The sequence below is a fragment of the Cyprinodon tularosa genome, unplaced genomic scaffold, assembly GCF_016077235.1.
Source record: "Cyprinodon tularosa strain WSP-4 unplaced genomic scaffold, ASM1607723v1 ctg18, whole genome shotgun sequence".
NCBI lineage: Eukaryota > Metazoa > Chordata > Actinopteri > Cyprinodontiformes > Cyprinodontidae > Cyprinodon > Cyprinodon tularosa.
The window spans coordinates 1,262,173-1,280,890 of NW_024038608.1; the positions used below are offsets into that span (position 1 = coordinate 1,262,173).

Genomic DNA, 18,718 nt, shown 5'->3' on the forward strand with positions numbered 1-18,718 from the left:
CAACACTAGAGTGCTTCTGAGAGACGATAAATCCTCTTCTTTCATGTTAGGAAGCCCTCTTGTGTCCTCTGAGTGTTTCTTCTTACAGGTACAGAGGATCTGCTGTGAGTTAATGAGGTTTTAATCTGCAGCGAGTCGCTGCACCCTTCACACTGACATTTAAAGAAGTCGTGGAGCTCAGATTTTTTAGGTTGTGTGTTCCAGGCAACGTATTTCACACCATTCAGATTCTAACAACGTCTTAAAACTTGACTGATTTGTAGTCATGGCAAAATCGGGAAACCGCATTAGATATAAAGGCTATAATTAAGAACTATAGAACCCACCTAGCTTCCTAACAGCTAATTTTGATCTAGTCTTCTTTCCGCATGTTGAGTTTTAAGATCATGGTCATTGCCTCAGAGGTGAAATACCTTTTCAAGTCTTAAAGGTGGTAGGTCTGGAATTATGGTAGCATGAAAAATACCCATCAATCCAGGAGGCATCCTAACCAGATGCCTGAGCCATCTCAACTGGCTCCTCTTGATGGCTCTACGACCATAGATGAGTGTAGGAATGTAGATCGACCGGTAAATCGAGAGCTTTGTTTTTTTTCTTAGTTCTCTCTTCACCACAACAGACCGGTACAGCGCACGCTTCAGAGCAGACGCCACACCAATCCGCCTATCGATCTCCCGCTCCATCTTACCCTCATTCGTGAACAACACCCCAAGATACTTAAACTCCTCCGCTAAAAAACTGAAAAATACCCAAAACCAGATATTGGCGTTAAAAAAGGACCATTATGCACCAAGAGCTGACCTTAAAAGCGGACATAAACAGTTTTACACCAGTATTTGGCAGTATTTACTCCTGCCTCTATTAACTTGCTAACTTTAGCTCCTTCTTTGCGGAACACCGATACTGTATTAATCTCTTGGATTCCAAATTCCTACTTCCTCTTTTTAAAACCCCTGTTGGAAGGTACTTGGCTCTATAAGACCGGACGCAGAACGCTCACCCCTGCGCTCTGAAACAATTGCACTGTGCTAAGCAAAGTAAAGTGCTGTTGATCCACTGACAATGAGTCTGAAATGTATTTTGGAGCTAAGAAACTGACAAAACTGTTATAATATCAATTTTATGAGATATGGAGAGCCAGGGGAAAGAGATTAGAACTGGGGTGATTTGCTCTACTTTCTTAGCTTCAGTGAGGACGCCGGCAGTAGTATTCTGGATCAGCTCCAAACCTGTGAAGATGCTGCTGCATCTAATGGTTGGAGTTACAATATTTTTCAGGTCTTGCTGTGACATTAGTCTTTTGATGTTGGAGATGTTTTTTTAGGTGATAGAAGGTTGACTTTGCTTCTGTATTAAGGAGCTTCTGAAGGTCAATGACTATACCCAAATTTAGAGCCAGATTGGGGGTTTCTAGCTGGATTAATTTAAGCTATATGCTCATTTTTATTTTGATTGAGCTGAAGAACACTTTGTCCCATCTTTGATCTCTTTACCCAAAGCTTGAAAGGGTTCATAGTCAGCTGGTGACACAGTAATATATAGCTGTGTCTCATCTGCATATGGATAGTAAGCTATGTCATTGAGTATCAAAATCTGATTTTGGGGAGCATCTATATATTAAGCATGGACATTCCTGGAAATAGACATAGAGTGCTAACAAAAAGTGTTTCAGAGTAGTTTTATCTATTTATTTTTTCTTCATATTAGTTATGAAGCAGACTTATTTAGCCTCAGAGAGTAAAAATCCTCATTTTTCTGCCTAACCCGAGATTCAAACAGCTTTCTAAAGACTGAGCCGTTTTTGTTGTGTATTCTGAGTCACGCCTCGCTGCAAAACCGAGGACATTTGAGTGACTCACTGAACCGACCTTTTTGTGGAAAGGAAGCCTGGTTACCAGGCAGCAGAACCACGGTAAACCAAGAGTGCGTTTCAAATCAGCTAAAATGTATGATAATAAAATAATCTGGAAATATTTTGGGATAAATAGTCCATTTTTTGTCTTTCTTTTATTGAAGCTGCCTGTTGAAGTGTTGTTTGATTGACAGGTGTCCAAAGAACTGTGGCTGAAAAGAGCTTCCTGTGTGGATCAAAGGCCGTGAATGACTCAGGTAAATGTCAGGACATCTGGAAGAATGCCGTTTTTGTTCCACCAGAGTGGGCCAGAAAGGTCTGAACTATTATTCCCACCCAGAAACTGGGATGCCAGTGGTAATCATCATTCTTCCAGGCTTTCAATACATTCCTGACTTTTAATCAGTCCAATAACAAGCTAACACCGGCCGCTGATAAAACCCGTGAGACCGTTCCACTTCCAGATCAATATTTGAACATCTCCTTCCAGCTCGATGAGAGCCGTCAGTTAATTATCATCTTATTTACCATAATTATTGGCTGAAAGGAACCGGAGCTGTCTGCCTGGTCCCAGCGCTCTTATTCACACTTCTAATTAAAACTCATCATTATTTTTGCAACGACCTGTTTGTGAAAAAAAACATCTGAATGGTTTTTGACTCCCACTCCTGCTTTTCCAATTAACTGCTCAGGCTCTCCAGCTGCTGGTCTGTGGAGGACACCGGTTAGAAAGAGTCATGAGGCTTTACTGACACCTACAAAAATCTACATGCAGAAAACAGATCTTAAATACAGCTTTTAGCAGTAAATGTGACATTCGTATGGAGATCAAATACACACGACTCTTTGGGAACAGGGCTGGCCAAAACTTCCATGGAGCCCTGAGCAAAATGTCCTTGCTGGGCCCCTCTATTTCTGCATATAATATAAAACCCGACAATAAACAGCTTGATAATCAGATCCTTTACACCATTACTTTAAACTCATCTGGCAGTGTTTACAGGCACCTATTTCTATGCATCATCTAATTTTACATTAATGCTGCAATCACACTGAATTCTTCAAAAGTCAGAATTCTGAGATTAAAGTCAGAATTTTGAGAATAAAATCAGAATTCTGCGAAAAAAGTCAGAATTCTGAGTTAAAGTGAGAATTCTGAGAAAAAAGTCAGATCTGAGATTAAAGTCAGAATTCTGAGAAAAAAATCAGAATTCTGAGAAAAAAGTCAGAATTCAGATTTTTTTCCCATATTAAACTGAAATAAAATGTAAAAATCAGTTAACTTTTTTTATTTTTTGAGTGGCCCTAATTCTCTTCCGTAATTTCAAGTTAATTTAGGCATCAATAAACTATTTCAACAACTGATCATACCACTCAATTTTCTTTGTACAGATGCTTCAAGATTGGCTGCAGGACTTTTTTTGATACGCTTCAACTCTAGACTTTTCATGTAAATTTGCTGGTTCAGCTGCTCAAATCACGTTCAGTGTGAACGTAGCAGTAATAATTTCTAAAATGTGGTTTGCTAAGTCTAAAAGTGCTGTTGGTTTATACTTTGTGGTGCAAAAATACTCTTTAGAGCAAATCTATGGAATGAATGTTGTTCAATTATTGTTGAAAGTAAATAAAACATTTTATAAATTGAAAAAAAATGCAACCCGAAATGAAGCTTTGATAAAAAGGATTTTGCATTAATTTTGCTGATTACTTTGATTTAAATAAATAAATAAAAAAATAATATTTTTTGTATCTATTTTTTATAAAAAAAAATTTGACCAAGTTTACATTTTCAGATTTCTATTTTCCATATTGAGTTTGACCATTTGCATTTTAGACATCACATTATCTGCACTTTAAGCCCAGTAAAAACACATTTGTTGTCGCTAACGTTCATACAAACCAATAGAATTGTGTCTTTGGTGAGGAAAACCCGCCCATGTCAATCTGGACCCAGCAACAATCTTTTTTGTCTTGTACTGATTTCTATATAATTAGAGACTTATTGATGTAAAAATGCACATCATCATTATAGAATTGTATTTATATATATATATATATATATATATATATATATATATATATATATATATATATATATATATATACAGTGGCGGTTCTAGACAAAAATGTACCAGGGGCCAGGAGGGGCCCCGCATATTTCTATGGGGGCCCAGAAAAGCATGAAATAAAAATCAGAGCAAGGGATTCAAATATATTAGGAGAGCTGCATGTAGGGACATTTCTATTCAATTAGGTTTTATCAAAATTCTATCTTATTAGGTCAATATACATTCATAATTCAGGAATTTTACACATTTTTGACTTAATTTAAGTAAAAATCTGAATTAGAACTCAAGAAAAACTGATAAATTTAGCTGTAAAAATGTGAGTAATTTTTTTTATCTGTTTTGAAAAAACATTTAGCAGATGAAAACTGGGATCCTACCTCATTTCCACTGAAGCTATCACCTTATTGTTTTTGGATAATTAAACAGATTTTGTAAAGGAAAAAAATGAAATAGATCCAAAGGACCTATCAGTAACCATGTCTGTTGCAGAATTTGCTAGAATTTCTTTGAGTATTATGTCTTCAGTACAGGGGCCATAACAGGGGCTAGGACATGATCTACAGGGGCACTGGCCCCCTTTGGCCCCTGTCTAGAACCGCCCATGTTTATATAGAAATCAATATAAAGTCAAAACCCTTAACAATTAATGATTATCTCTGTTTGTGACCATTAATTGTCCTAAACAAAGTCCACTGCCACCTACTGGCTTTAGAAAGCACCTAATTAGTAAATAAAAGTGGCAGGGTGAAACATGGTGGTGGCAGAATCATTATGTGGGCCGCATGGTTTCACTAAAGACAAAGCAAACAACATAAAAAAAATGCATAAAAACATTAAGAACTTGCAAAATACATAGTGTGGCTTACAGCAAAATCAACACCCAAAACCAGCGGTTGGAATTAAAGCATATTGATGGGTTGGAACGGTCTAGTTAAAGTACGGGCCTAAGTTAAATGGAGAAAGTGAATCTTACCGAGCTTGTGTAATCTTCTATGCATTATAAGACACTGCGCAAATCACCTTAAGATATTGAAGATATTGAAAAATAATTACCTTTTTCCCTCTTCACAATGCTGCCACTACCATGCTTCACTCTGAGAAATGTGTTTGTGGAGATAAAATAAAAAAATAAGTGATTATATTTTGTAGCGATGTCTAACTTATCACTGTACTGTTATTTACGCTACAGAAATTGCATATTTCATTGGATTAGAATTTTTTTTATGTTTATATCTGTAAAGTATTCCATAATGAATGAAAATATAAAGTTTTATCGAGGCCTCTCTGCCATGGCCACGAGGGAATCCTCCAGGGAGCATTGAACCATATTATTGGTGGCCCGACACAGATTTTCCCCCTTATTTATGACTGCTAATTGCTTCCCGGCGCTCCAAGCCTTTTCCCCAGGAAGACGTCTCTGCTGCGGACTGTAACAAGAGCGGAGGACTTAGAGCTGTCACTCAAACCTCACTGTGACCTTTTCTGGAGAAAAGGATGTTTTTCAGCCACTTTCTATTAGCCCACAATGTGTGAGTGCGCTTCTATTCTTGTGAGAAAAACGAACTTTTATTTCTTCTTATTTAAAATAAAACACAAAATAATATTTTTTTTTCGCTTTCAAGTGAAATTAGAAGGTAAAATATCCAAGATCGAAAAATCAAAGCACAATTTGGTTCATAAATGTTTTTATTTAACAAATCATCAAATACAAACATTGGACTTTGTGCGCTTTGTGGGAAAATAAAAATTAGTGAAGGCACATGGCATACATTCATCACAGCATCAAACAATTTTTACAACTTCAAAAAAGTTGCATAAGCAGTAAGACGTCAGCCAACATGCAGAATCTTTGTTCTCGACCAGAAGCATGCAAATAGAAAGAGTAATAAAAAACATTTATGGTTACAATTAACGGCATTCATATGGGGGTACAAACATGCCACGTTTCACTGAAAATATAAATCAATAAAAAATAACATTCATATTAAATGTATACTTGTTAGCTACATATATTATATTACAAAAATATGCTTTTTTTTAACTAAAATTTTATATCTAATTTATAAATCAATTTGATTTATTGTAAAAAGATGTGCAACAATGTTTACATTTATATTGCGGGCGGGGCCAGTGAAGCCTTAGATGTGTGCAGTTGATCTGACGGTGGAAGTTATTTTTGCATAGAATGAACCATAAAAATAATGAAATAAATATTTAAACCATTGAATGGAGCTTTATGTTCACTCATATATTACATTTAATGTGTTTATTTCAGTTTTATATTAAAACTATTTGTTTTCAAACCTTTTAGACACATTTATTATTTCTAATGATGACATTCAGATAGTTTATGTTTTGCTTTTTTTAAATAAAATCTTGACACTTTTGGAACCCCATATTAGCTCATACTTTCCACTATTAAAAGTAGTCGTTTTGCTTTAAAATAAAACCTCCACCATTCCTCATATTTTATACTTAAATATAATCTCAGTGAACTACAGGCAGCTGTAGTGCGAATAAAGAATAAATAATCAGTAGAAAAATATGAAAAGCCTGTAAACTTCCTTAGTGGCTGCAGCTTCTAGGCAGGATAAGCAGGTAAAGGTACAAAAAGTAAATTAGAGCATCAGGAGTGCTTGAGGAACTTTTAAAGTTTAAATGTGCTTCTAGTTATAAAGCTCAGCCTCGTCATTTTTGAACAACAGCTTTTCATTAAAGAGAGTTTAAGATCATTTATTTATTAGCGACTTGCTAGCAGGTAGGAGCCACATTAAACACAAATGGCAATGCTAAACACTGCAAGGATCGGGAAATACCAGCTGTGATTATTATTTAAATATTCGATGTTCGTATAAAAATGTTAAAAACTTAAAAAGATTACAAATTTATGGAAAAATAAGGATTCTGTTGTGAAAGTTAGGATTTCTGGCTTAAGGCTTGGCCTTAAGATGCGTTCAAACCAAAATGCGTTTTGGGAATTAAAAAAAATAAATAAAAAATTCCAAAATTTGTACGCCGGGTCAAACGGTGGTCAAGACCCGGCGACGCAACGATGGATGTTTATCTGCTCTGTTCTGTAGCTCCAAGCAAGAAAGCATCTTTATTTTCTTTGATAAGGAAGTTTAAAAAAAGAAAATTGAACAAAGAGACAAAATTATCTAATTTGAGCTTCTTTAGTCATCTATCAAATTTCTTGTAGAGGGCGGTGAAGAATTGTGTTTTTCATCAAGAAAACATGTTTTCTTTCTCTGTTAAACATAGAATAAACACTAAAAACCCTAGTAAAAGCTTTATTTGCCTTAAAGAACAATAATATTTGGCTGAAACGTTTCTTTAATATTTATATTGATAAAAAAAAAATGAAAATCTAAAAATCCTTAATTCCTCTCCTCCAAAACCCAGCCTGCATTTGTTACAAAGTCTTTACCTCCTAACATCTGCAGCATTTTGCTTATGATTTACATTAAAGGCAAAATAAGTGAGGATTTGTTATGTGTTAGTTTCTGATCAATTCCAACAGAGCAGCAGAGAGAAAAAGCTCCAGAACAAGTTTTAATCCATCAAAGGATTCATCCAAACAAATCCGTCTGTTTTTTCTTTTGAATATTGTGAATATTTCCCCTTTTAATCATAAAACATGTGTAGTTGGGTTAACTTTTAATTTCCTGGTGGAAACATCTGGATTGATTGAAATTGTTGCAGCTTCAAAAATAAAAAAAAAGGCCTGAAAGCTGATCTGAAATGTTTCTAATCTACAATCAGTGCTGATCGCTAAAATATGGAGCGATTCTGGAAACGGCAAAATGTCAAAAAGGTTGTTTTTTTTGTTTCGAAATCTGCGATGAAACGTTTTATGCCCTCAGAAGCACAAGAATTATCTCCCTGACTTCAATCATTAGATCCAACCCCCCCCAACCCCTCACACCCTGATTCGGTCAAGCTCGTCCCGCTGCGAGTCTGATTGCCTTATTGTGATTCAAATGCGACCATTTGCATACAGCCTCTGAGGCTCAGACTCCACCGCCGCTACGGTCCACCGTCACCGGCCCTCTCTGCTCCAGCGTCTCCTCGGCCGTCTTCATGAGGATGGCCAGGCGGCTGTCGGACACGTGTCCTTTCTTCACGGCGCTCATCAGCTGCGTTTGGGGTAAAAGAGCAGAAACACGGTGGGGAAAAGGTTAGCCTGTCAACCTGAAGCTAAGAGGTCCCTCTGGTAGAAATAATTAGCGTTCCTTCAGGATGAGCAACTCCTCTGACCAGCTTTACATCCCAACGTTTAAAAATCAGAAATTACAAACCAATATCCCCCTAATCCTCATCCCAATTAATCAGTAACATAAATAAAATGAATTTCTCTGTTGGGATTTTCATACAAACATCTACAAACAAAAGAATTGCATGGAAGAGGATCTATGATGCTGTGGGGCTGTTTCTCTGTCAACAACTCCCTAAAACATACATTTTGTAACTGAAAATATATGAGTGACTTTTGTGTGAAAGCTAAGCTCCTAGTTGTGAAATCAAAACTACTCCTAATAACGTACGGCGGAGATTCCATAATGCTGTGGGACTGTTTTGGTGAAATGATCAACTGAATCATTTCAGCCTGTGACTCCTAAATAAACTTTAATAACTCCTAATTTGTACATATAAATTACCAGTTCCCACGGTGGAGAGTGCGAGCAGTTAATAAAAACAATATAAATTGATGCCAATTTCCATTTTTTTGTAACACAAATACATACAACTTAAAAAATCTGAATAGTTTTGTTAATAACATTTTTTTTGTTTATTTCAGTGCAATATGCTTTTCTGTATTTGATCTTCAAAATCAAAAAGGGGCACCAAGAAAGGATTAAGAACCACTGATATAAAGTAAAATAATTATAGTCATTTTTATGTTATTAATTAATTAATCAATGTAATTACTTACTCAATCATTTTATTGTATTTTTAGTTATTTATTAATCACAGTATTTTTACAGTTTGATTAAATATATATAATAATTTTATTACATATTAGATAAATCCAGGCTTTTTTCCATGTTGTATTGTTAATTTCTTGAGATGTAAACATATAAATATTTTTATTTTGGCCCTCCGTACACCTCACGGATCATCTTGGGACTTCTTACATTGGGAACCACTGATCTAGAGGTCTAAAGAGTGAAATGGAAAGCACGAGGTGCCCACTGTTGATGCTGTGGGCAGTGTTGTGCCTGAACGCGTTCATTGAGCGAAAGTTCATGAACTCGTTCATATTTTGGGCGAACGTGAACTGAACGTACTGCATTATTGCCTGATGAACGTTATTGTGAACTCGTTCATTCTGGTGTCTGTGAACGGCACGCTCTCTCAGTTCAGCTCCGTTCAATAGGTTGCCAGATTTCTATAGAGTCCTCCAGGCGAAACCCCGGCTAAATCACACCGTAAACAGGCCTTAATATGTAGCGGGAAAAACACCCAATCTGGCAACACCACCTACCAGTGTCGTAGCCTACAGCCGCGTGCGTCATCAAAACAAAATGCTGTGTGGAAGCCACAGCAGCGTGGAGGCGACAAAGCAGCAGTATGATCACTTAAAACAGTTTTATGACCAGGTGGTCGGTGAGGATGATGGCAACAAGTTTGCCCGCCGGCTTTCAGTAAATAAATCCGCACTTCAGTAACCTTAAATTCCTACCTCAGCCTGGTCCCTCAGTTTGTGTTCGTAAAATCTTCTTGAGCGGAGGTCTTCAACAGGGGATCCGCGACCCCTAGGGGGTCTACGGAGGTACTGCATGAGGGTCTGCATGGTTAGTTGATATTTTTATATTCCCCCCCTGCAATTTTTTTTTCCCACTAATTGAAATGTCTTTAAATAATCATTAACATGAAATCAACACACTGTAGTAAACAGATAAATGGAGGCAGAAGATGTCTTTCAGTCATCAATGCACACATTCAGCGACACACAGGAGCTCTTTCAAGCTGGGCACCGTTTCCTTCACAACAACCAAGAATCAGAATCAGAAAAACTTTAATAATCCCAGGGAGAAATTAATTTCTTTACATTACTCCATCTGTAATAGAGTGACTATAGAACACAATTTCATACAATATATATAGTTAGGGGGTCCCCGCTCCATCTCGCCATCAGTTTGGGGGTCCTTGGTCTGGAAAAGAAGACCCCTGTTCTTGAGGGTTTTACTATCCATGTAACTTGTTTGTTAAACCTGCCTGGTATAATTTTCCAGGATTCCAGTATTCCTTTTTAGTATGTATTGAAATGGAATTTCAAATGGAAAAAATTATTAAAATAAAAAAAAAAACATTTGCACCTTAAAGACTACTTTCCTATTTTTCTTTTAATAATTACTCATAAAAAAAGGCCATTCAAGCAGCACATTTTTCCTGATGTTTTTGAGAATATACTGTAGGGGTGAAAGCTGCAGCTGCTACTAGTGTGAAGTGAATGGACAGCAACAAAGCGTTAAAGCAACAATGGGGAAATGCTGTCCCCTAAATGCTAATGTAAACCCTGGTTGGATAAGGATTCAAAACTGGATATGAAGATGAAATCTGACGCACAGTTTCAGAGTTACAACTGATAAAATAATTGCTGTCTGTGGTTCTACAGTAGGCTATGGTGTAATTGAGCAATATATGAAAAAAAAAAAAAAAAAGAACTATGAACTAGTTCATTTTTTGGTTTTGAATTATGAACTATGAACTGAACTAGTTCATTTTAAAATGTGTGAACTGAACTTTGAACTAGTTCACGTAGAAAGAGAACTTTCCCAACACTGGCTGTGGGACAGTTTGGTTTAATAAAACTTTTAAAATATCAATTAAATTCAGTTTATTTATATGGCTCCAATTCAGGACACGTCATCTCAAGACACTTTATAGAGACAATTCAACCAGATCATACAGTCTGATTGATTCAAAGTTTCAATCTAAGGAAAACCAGCTGATTGCATCAACTCATTGACATGAAATACCAGGAAGTTTTATATAAAAACTGGGTTTCTAGTACCCTGTTATTTTGTCAGTAAGTCACAAAGAAATGGTGATAAAAAGGACGCAAAAATGCTGTGAAAATAATATCAGTGAGCACTTGAGACAAACGGCAGAGGAAGCCTTTTCCCATACCGCTTACTGGCTCGGTTTAAGAATTTTAACGTTCAATCCTTGTATTTATATTTCAAATCGGTTGTTGGCCTGATTTAAATTAAATATTGTTAAAAAAGGGACATTAATAAGTGGATTATTTACATTTTTGTTTTGAAATTTAACTTTAAAAAGTAGCTTTTAACAGTAATTCATCCTTTTTAGTGGTAGTAAACGAAGCAGCAGTTATCTTTTGGATGAAATAACCGGTTGTAAAATATGTTGTAATCAGGCCATAAATGGTTCTTCAGAAAAAAAAAAAAAAGGATAAAAATCAGCCTTTCTCCATATTGTTGCTATGCAATATTTTTTATACTTTAACAGTTTGTAGATAATTTCGATCCCTATTGAATCCCTCAGAAGAACATGTGAATGAAAGTACAGCTGAAGTAAAAAACATGGGATATACTTTTCTAAAGTCACCTGAAGGCATCAGAGCTAGAAACCAGACTATTCCCGTCATATGTTAGCCTACCTGCAGGAACTCGTCGATTTCCACCTGTCCGTTCTTATTGAGGTCCACCTCGTTAAGGATTTCATGGAGTGCGTTCTCGTCGATGTGAACATTGATGCTCTGCAGACGGGGGGGAGAACGAGGGATCAATGGTGCGTATTGAGGAGGAGAGGAAACCGGCAGAAAGGGACTTACCCCTAAGACTCGCTGGACATCAACTGTAGTGATGAAGCCTTTGGACTCTTTGTCAAATTTATGGAACCGGTTCTTGTACCTATAAAACAAATCCTAATTTTTAGGAAGGGGGAATATGAGAAGTGGGACTTAGAAGGTGAAGGAAAAAGAACAGTACTTGACAACTTCCTGGTAGTCCAGGTTGATCTCTGATGTCTTGGTAAGCTGCTCCGATCGAGACCTGTAGCCCATCTCATGGTACAGAAACTTCTTTGCTGCTTCCAGCTCCTCCTGGATTTCACATCAGATACAGAACCAGACTAATAAACACAATCACTTCATTTAGACTAAATAAAAAGTCATTCTTTAAGTAGAGGAGGAGGGTAGGTGTCCCGTACCGTCCTCTTCTCTTGACTCCAGTTCAGCTCTTTGCCCATGATGTGGACAATCCGGGGGAGCGCTTCGTCCGCCGCCTGCACGTTCAGGAAGCCCAGCCTTGTGCGCCGAGCGATGACGTCAATGGCGGTGCAGGCGTACTCCTTGATCGCGTACAGCACCTGGAATGAGGGACCTGGTCTTAGAGAGTCCCTGGATGCTGAACTGGAAGGTTCCCCGTCAGATGGTGACGGCTTTACCTCTGCTTCGATGTAGGGGAACTCGGACACCAGACGTTTCCCAACGATGGGCCACCTCTGGCCTGTAACCTTTGCCATTTTGGCAACGTCGAACGCTTTCCCGCCGTAGGTTGAGGCCAGATGCTGAGCGACCTGCAGCAAAAAAATACAATTACACAAAGAAACGAGTCATCATGAATAATCCAGTCCATTTCATTAAGATGTCTCAGAATTCCTCGACGAACCCACATTGTATGATTTTAACCATTAAGTTCAGTACCTTCCAGTGTCCCTTAACTGAACCTTTAGATTTGACTCAATGCAAGTATCTAAAATAACCCGAAAATAACCATTTCCCACTGGCTGAAAAACCTGTTTAAACACGGGAACAAACTACTTTTAGTGGCACTGGGAGGAGCTCACTGACGCGTGTCTACCTGGGGCAAGCGGCACACTGATCGCATGTTGTGGGAACACCAGTGCCAGGTTGACTCGCTAATTTACAGGATACCATTGAACGCAAGGTACGGACGTCAACACACCGCGCCAGTCATGTCTGACCTAACAAGCCGAAACAACTCCGTTTACAATCCATAAACATGGCGCAGCACAGGTTCGGACAAATAAAAGGGCGAAACAATGCTATTTTGGTTAATGCTACAAAACCTAGCATAGGTCCTTTACCCAGAATGCATTGCATCATAAACAACAGTGACGTCAGTGTGACAGTATATTTTATATATTTATTAAAACTAAACAGCTTATAGTATTTATACTGTAATGTATTTACATCAAAAATAAATATTTCTTAAATAAATTCTACTTTTACAACTATTTATCGATCCCTTTAAGGAGTTCCTCTGGGCTACATATCAGGACCTATTCTTTTCAATTTCTACATAAACCATTTTTGGGTTTTTTTTGGTAGATTTTTATGTTAATTGCTCATGTTATTTAATTTCCCATTTAAAATGCAAAGTATTTAAGAATTAATTTAGGACAGAAAAAACTTTTTTAATGCGTTTGATTCCTGACTTTGGAAGGGGCTGGAGTTAATGTCCTAAAACCCTACAAGTACTGAGGAATTATTATTGGTTAGAAATAGCCTTTTAGTATATTATCTTAAAAACAACTAATATATAACTTAAAACATAGAAATACATGGTTTCTACCATTTGGCCTTTGTTGCATCCTGGCGGACTGGTATGAATGAACCTGGTCAGCTAACAATACACAAACTAGCCCTTAAGACAAGGGGTAAACATGTGTCAGGTATTTTTGTAAATTTATGAAGAAAAATCTAATATTTGAACCACGAGTACATAAGATTTCACAGCTACTGTAAGGATTCCTTAAGTGTGATCAAATTGTTTTAGCAGCAATCACAACCAAAAGGTTCCCTGTTTTAGGGTATGTCCTTCTATTCTAGATCGTCTCAAGCATGATCAGTTACATCAATGGGTCTGTAGGTCTTTGGTAAGATAATAAATTGGATTCCTATCCAGACTTTAGGTGAAACACAGAGTGTTTCGCATAGAAAACTGTAACCATCCCATAGAATGATGCTGCCATTACTATGCAAACTGGTTACTCAGTCCAGCAGGTTTAGGGACATGCACAATAAATTACAAATTGTTTAAATTGTAAATCAGTAACTTAAAATATGGACAAAATGATGAGTAAAAACTTCCTGGTAGTACATAATGTCAATCAAAGTGCATCTTTTAGAATTATGAATGAAATGACAATACTGCTACTAAAAAAAAATACTCAAAGGTGTACTTTAAGTTTATAATATTCAGTTAATCAGTTGTCATACTTATTTGTAGAGGAAACATCAACGACTGCACTGCTTTGTCAATGAGGCATCATCTGTTTACAGAACAAAGGGGCCTATTTGTTATTCAGATGGATCACTTGCCGATCATGTGAAAGGGCAAACCCTGTCCAAATATCAACAGTGACCTTTTAGGAATATTCTTCAGAACACCATAGCAGCTGTGAAAGCTTCTAATGAGTAGAAAGTTTACTAGAGGCACCTTTTCTCCAAGAAACTATCGTCTGCTGCTTTTAATCCAAACTGGATAATTATGCCGCATTTGACTCCGGTCAATGTATCCTTATATGAAGATATTGATGAATCAGGCAGCCCTCATAGCATTTCTCTATGACTTTTTTTTTAATATTGAACAAATGTCAGAGGAAGCTTTAATGTCACCACGAGGGGTGCTGCTGGAGAAATGTACCAGTCTCACTGAAACTCTCGACAGGGTTTGTTTTCAGATCGCCTTGTTTTTTAAGCAGTCTCTTCTTGGTCTGTACCTTACTGACCAACATTCAGAGCAACCTCAGTTTGACAGAGTAAGGGAGAAGTTCTCATGGAAGAACTGAGTAAACAGGTATGCTAAAATATCATCTAAAGGGCGGGTTACACTTCTGCAACTGCACACATCATATGTTGCTTGAGTCTGGTCGCGAACCAGTTTTGCTGGTACGCTTCTGTAACGTCGGTCAAGAATTTCTAGGGACGCACAGCAGTTTTCTGTCAAAGTGTGAGGGGGAGCCTATTCTAGAACTTGCGAGAACTTCGGCGGATGGTCACAAGAAGTTCTTTGGCAGCGCCGGCTTGAGTGTTTATTTTCCAAAACAACAATGGCGCATCTGGAAGATATCACGGTCACAGAGATGGATCTAGAGAATCCATTCTTGTTATTCCTCGGTTTTTAAAAATGACCTGACCCGGCACCGAATCAAGAAGGATGACCACACAGACAGCCGGAAAGGCATACCAAGGACCAATCACAGCTGTTTTTTGTCTGCGCACGTCTGCTTGAGGTCTGCGCAAGTTTGCTAGCGTCCGATGTATAGTCAGGATTTTTTTTTATCTGTGCGCAGAGACAGATTGACAGATGATGGTTTCAAGGGCTATGCGTCAGAAGTATAAATTAGCCTTAAGACAACCTAAATCCAAAACTTTATCAAAGTATTAAAAAAAAGAATATTATATATTTTACAATTATTTTTTGGTACTTTTTTGGCAACTTTAATTGCTGTGGGTTGGAGAGGTGTTAGCTTCAATTGCTGTTGGATGAATTGGTGTTAGCTTTAGTCGCTGTTGGCCAGAGAGGAGTTAGCTTCAGTTCCTGTTAGCTGGTGATGTATTAGCTTCAATTGCTGTTGGTTGAAGAGGGGTTAGCTTTAGAAAACTTTGTCTGAAAAGGAGTTAGCTTGAGTTGCTGTTTGCTGGCGAGATATTAGCTTTAATTGCTGTTGGTTGAAGAGGGGTTAGCTTTAGAAAACTTTGTCTGAAAAGGAGTTAGCTTGAGTTGCTGTTTACTGGCGAGATATTAGCTTTAATTGCTGTTGGTTGAAGAGGTGTTAGCTTTAGTCGCTGTTGGCCAGAGAGGAGTTAGCTTCAGTTCCTGTTAGCTGGTGATGCATTAGCTTCAATTGCTGTTGGCTGAAGAGGGGTTAGCTTTAGAAAACTTTGTCTGAAAAGGAGTTAGCTTGAGTTGCTGTTTGCTGGCGAGATATTAGCTTTAATTGCTGTTGGTTGAAGAGGTGTTAGCTTTAGAAAACTTTGTCTGAAAAGGAGTTAGCTTGAGTTGCTGTTTGCTGGCGAGATATTAGCTTTAATTGCTGTTGGTTGAAGAGGTGTTAGCTTTAGTTGCTGTTGGCTGGGGAGGAGTTAGCTTCAGTTGCTGTTAGCTGGGGATACATTAGCTTTAATTGTCATTGGTTGAAGAAGTGTTAAGTTTAGTCACTGTTGGCTGTAGATAGTAAGCTTTAGTTGCTGTTAGCACAAGAGAAATTAGCTTTAATTGCTGTTGGTTGAAGGTGTTAGCTTTATGGTAAATGGTAAATGGCATGTACTTATATAGCGCCTTTATTCAAGTTAGGAGACTTGACCAAAGCGCTTTACACTACATTCATTCACCCATTCACACACACACTCTCACACTGATGGTGGCAAGCTACATTGTAGCCACAGCTGCCCTGGGGCTCACTGACAGAAGCGAGGCTGCCGTACACTGGCGCCACCGGGCCCTCTGACCACCATCAGTAGACAATGCAGGTGAAGTGTCTTGCCCAAGGACACAACGACAATGAAAGTCGGAGTCGGGGCTTGAACCGTCAACCCTCCGATTACAGGGCAAACTCCTACATCCTACATCCAACGCCACTGTCGCCCTTTAGTCAGTGATGGCTGGAATGCCGGTAGCTTTGGTTGCTGTTGTGGCGGTAGCTTTGGTTGTTGACTGCTGGAGAGGCATTAGCTTTTAGTTTATTATTTAGACTACATTATGCAGCCATTAATTAGTATTTCTTTTAATTAAACTAACCGTTACTTGACCAGTTGTTAGCTTTAATGGAGTTTGTTACAGTTGAGAGTTTTTTTAAACACATTTTACACTTGAAATCAAATGCTCCTGTCTAAAATAAATACATAAAATGGATATACACGGAAAAGTAATTGCATTGCTAACAGCGTTGTACGAGTAGAGGACTGATCTTTCACCACGCATCTGGAATACATTTAAGTTTAATGTGAAACTCCCATCCTGATCAAACTCTTAAATTTAGAGGTAAATGTACTCCAAAGAGCAGTACTTTGAAGAAAAAGTAATGGAAAATCCCTTTTTAGAAGCTCTAAACTGATGTTCAGTACAGAGACGATTATAAAACTCTTCAAAGGTTCATCTGCTCAATAAAAGGGGAAAACATCAATGTCGTACCTCCTTCTCCAGGCCGTAGTCCTGCACCAGACGGATGTAGAGGGTTGGGGTCCAGCCCTTGGCCCCCTCCAGCATCAGACCCACAGTCCTACAAGGTTGAGCTGAGAGGCTGTGGGATTTAATTGCTTCATCTAGAGTCTCCTCTGCCATGGATCGGTAGGTCGTCCACTTCCCACCTGGATACACAGAGCTCAGAGTTAGACAAACACATTCGTTTCAGTGGAGTTTTCCAAATGGTGGCCAAGCAGACCTGCAATAGTGACCAGCCCACTGTCACTGATGGATACTATGTGGTTCCTGCAGATTGACTGGGTGTCCTTGGAGCTGGGATCGGTCACCAAGGGGCGGATGCCGCTCCAAGCTGCCAGCACGTCTCCCCTCCGCACTGAAAATGAAGCAGAGTTGTATACTATTCAGGTAGTCACTGCTGTAGAAACAATATAAGCCGAGTCCAATACCTTCCACGTCTGGGCTGAGATAGTTGCGAACTTCCCTCAAGATGAAGTTGATGTCGTCTTCCCCTGGAATGGGGTGGGCTGTTACGTTGGTGGGTGAATCGGTGGTCCCAGCGATGGTCATCTTCTCCCAGGGCAGGAAGAAGATGACACGGCCGTCGCTCGTGGCTGGATCCAACAGGCCCATGTTGTCAGGGCTGAATGGAGGAAGGTTTGAACATTTTTAATGCGACAGAGTTGGGAAAATAAAGGACAACATGGCATAAAAGATGAGAGAAGGAGGGAGGTACGGATATGAGGGGGCAGGGTGAGGTGAGCGCAAAAGATGAAGAAGAAAATGAGGTGGTTGGCATTTGTGTTCAAAGGGCTAGTGCTCCCTCGGGTTTTACTCAATAAGCTTAGCTGAACTTTAAAGCCTCCCACTTCAACAAAACCACTCTATTGCTGAGCCGTTTCTCAACCTGAGAAGATTGTGTTCAACTCTAAGCTAAGGTCAGGTGATAGTTAGGCTCCTCCACTATTTGCAGAAGGGAATGAGAAAACAAAGGGACAAACGTGGACAGGTTAATGCATATGAAACAGCAACAAGCGTCGTGTTTCTGCGGGTACCTGTAGTATCCCGGAATGACGATGTGGACCCCCGCACTTGGCTGGCAGATATTGGAGATCTCCTGTTTGTCCATCTGCCTCAGAGAGTCAGTGAAGGGTCCAGTGGCATTGATCACACATTTGGCCCTCACGTCAAACTCCTTTCCTGAAATAACAATGTCATCATCTCCAAAACCCGTCTGAGGAAAGAGCTTGGAGCTAAAGGGTTGAATCAATCGGGGGTACTGGGGAAGAGGTTGGAGCCCTCACCTGTGATGATGTCCCTGCAGCGGGCGCCGCACACTTTCTCCTTGCCAGTCTGCTGATCTTTGGTTTTCAGAAGGCGGACAACCTCTGTGTAGTTGGCAACGGCCGCGCCATGGCGAGCGGCAGACAGCGCAATGGCCAGGTTCATTCGGGCATCGTTATGCTGTCCTGATGACGAGGACAAAGGCAAAATAAATAAGGTTCTCCATTAATTAACTCAAAGCATCCACTGATCCACCAGATAGTTACTGTCCACACATCCACCCCTTCATCTGTGTATCCAACACCCACTCTATCAGTCTATGTATCTTTGCATCTGTCTAGTAACTCCATATGTAGGTATGGCCAAAATGAAGC

General features: G+C 38.9%; 1 protein-coding gene across 2 annotated transcripts in view; it reads right to left on the reverse strand.

The window, feature by feature from the left end:
* Positions 1-5,589: 5,589 nt before the first annotated feature.
* Positions 5,590-18,718, reverse strand: part of gpd2 (glycerol-3-phosphate dehydrogenase 2 (mitochondrial)) — a 29,293-nt gene continuing 16,164 nt past the window's right edge. For both annotated transcript variants that reach the window (XM_038282116.1, XM_038282114.1), the window contains 11 exons: positions 18,365-18,529; positions 18,116-18,260; positions 17,510-17,703; positions 17,302-17,436; positions 17,052-17,227; positions 12,337-12,468; positions 12,100-12,258; positions 11,880-11,992; positions 11,723-11,801; positions 11,549-11,647; positions 5,590-8,057 (listed from right to left, as the gene is read on the reverse strand). In XM_038282116.1, the coding sequence (XP_038138044.1) occupies positions 7,932-8,057; positions 11,549-11,647; positions 11,723-11,801; positions 11,880-11,992; positions 12,100-12,258; positions 12,337-12,468; positions 17,052-17,227; positions 17,302-17,436; positions 17,510-17,703; positions 18,116-18,260; positions 18,365-18,529 (1,523 nt within the window). In that variant the 3' untranslated portion in view covers positions 5,590-7,931. The remainder of the gene's footprint in view (positions 8,058-11,548; positions 11,648-11,722; positions 11,802-11,879; positions 11,993-12,099; positions 12,259-12,336; positions 12,469-17,051; positions 17,228-17,301; positions 17,437-17,509; positions 17,704-18,115; positions 18,261-18,364; positions 18,530-18,718) is intronic.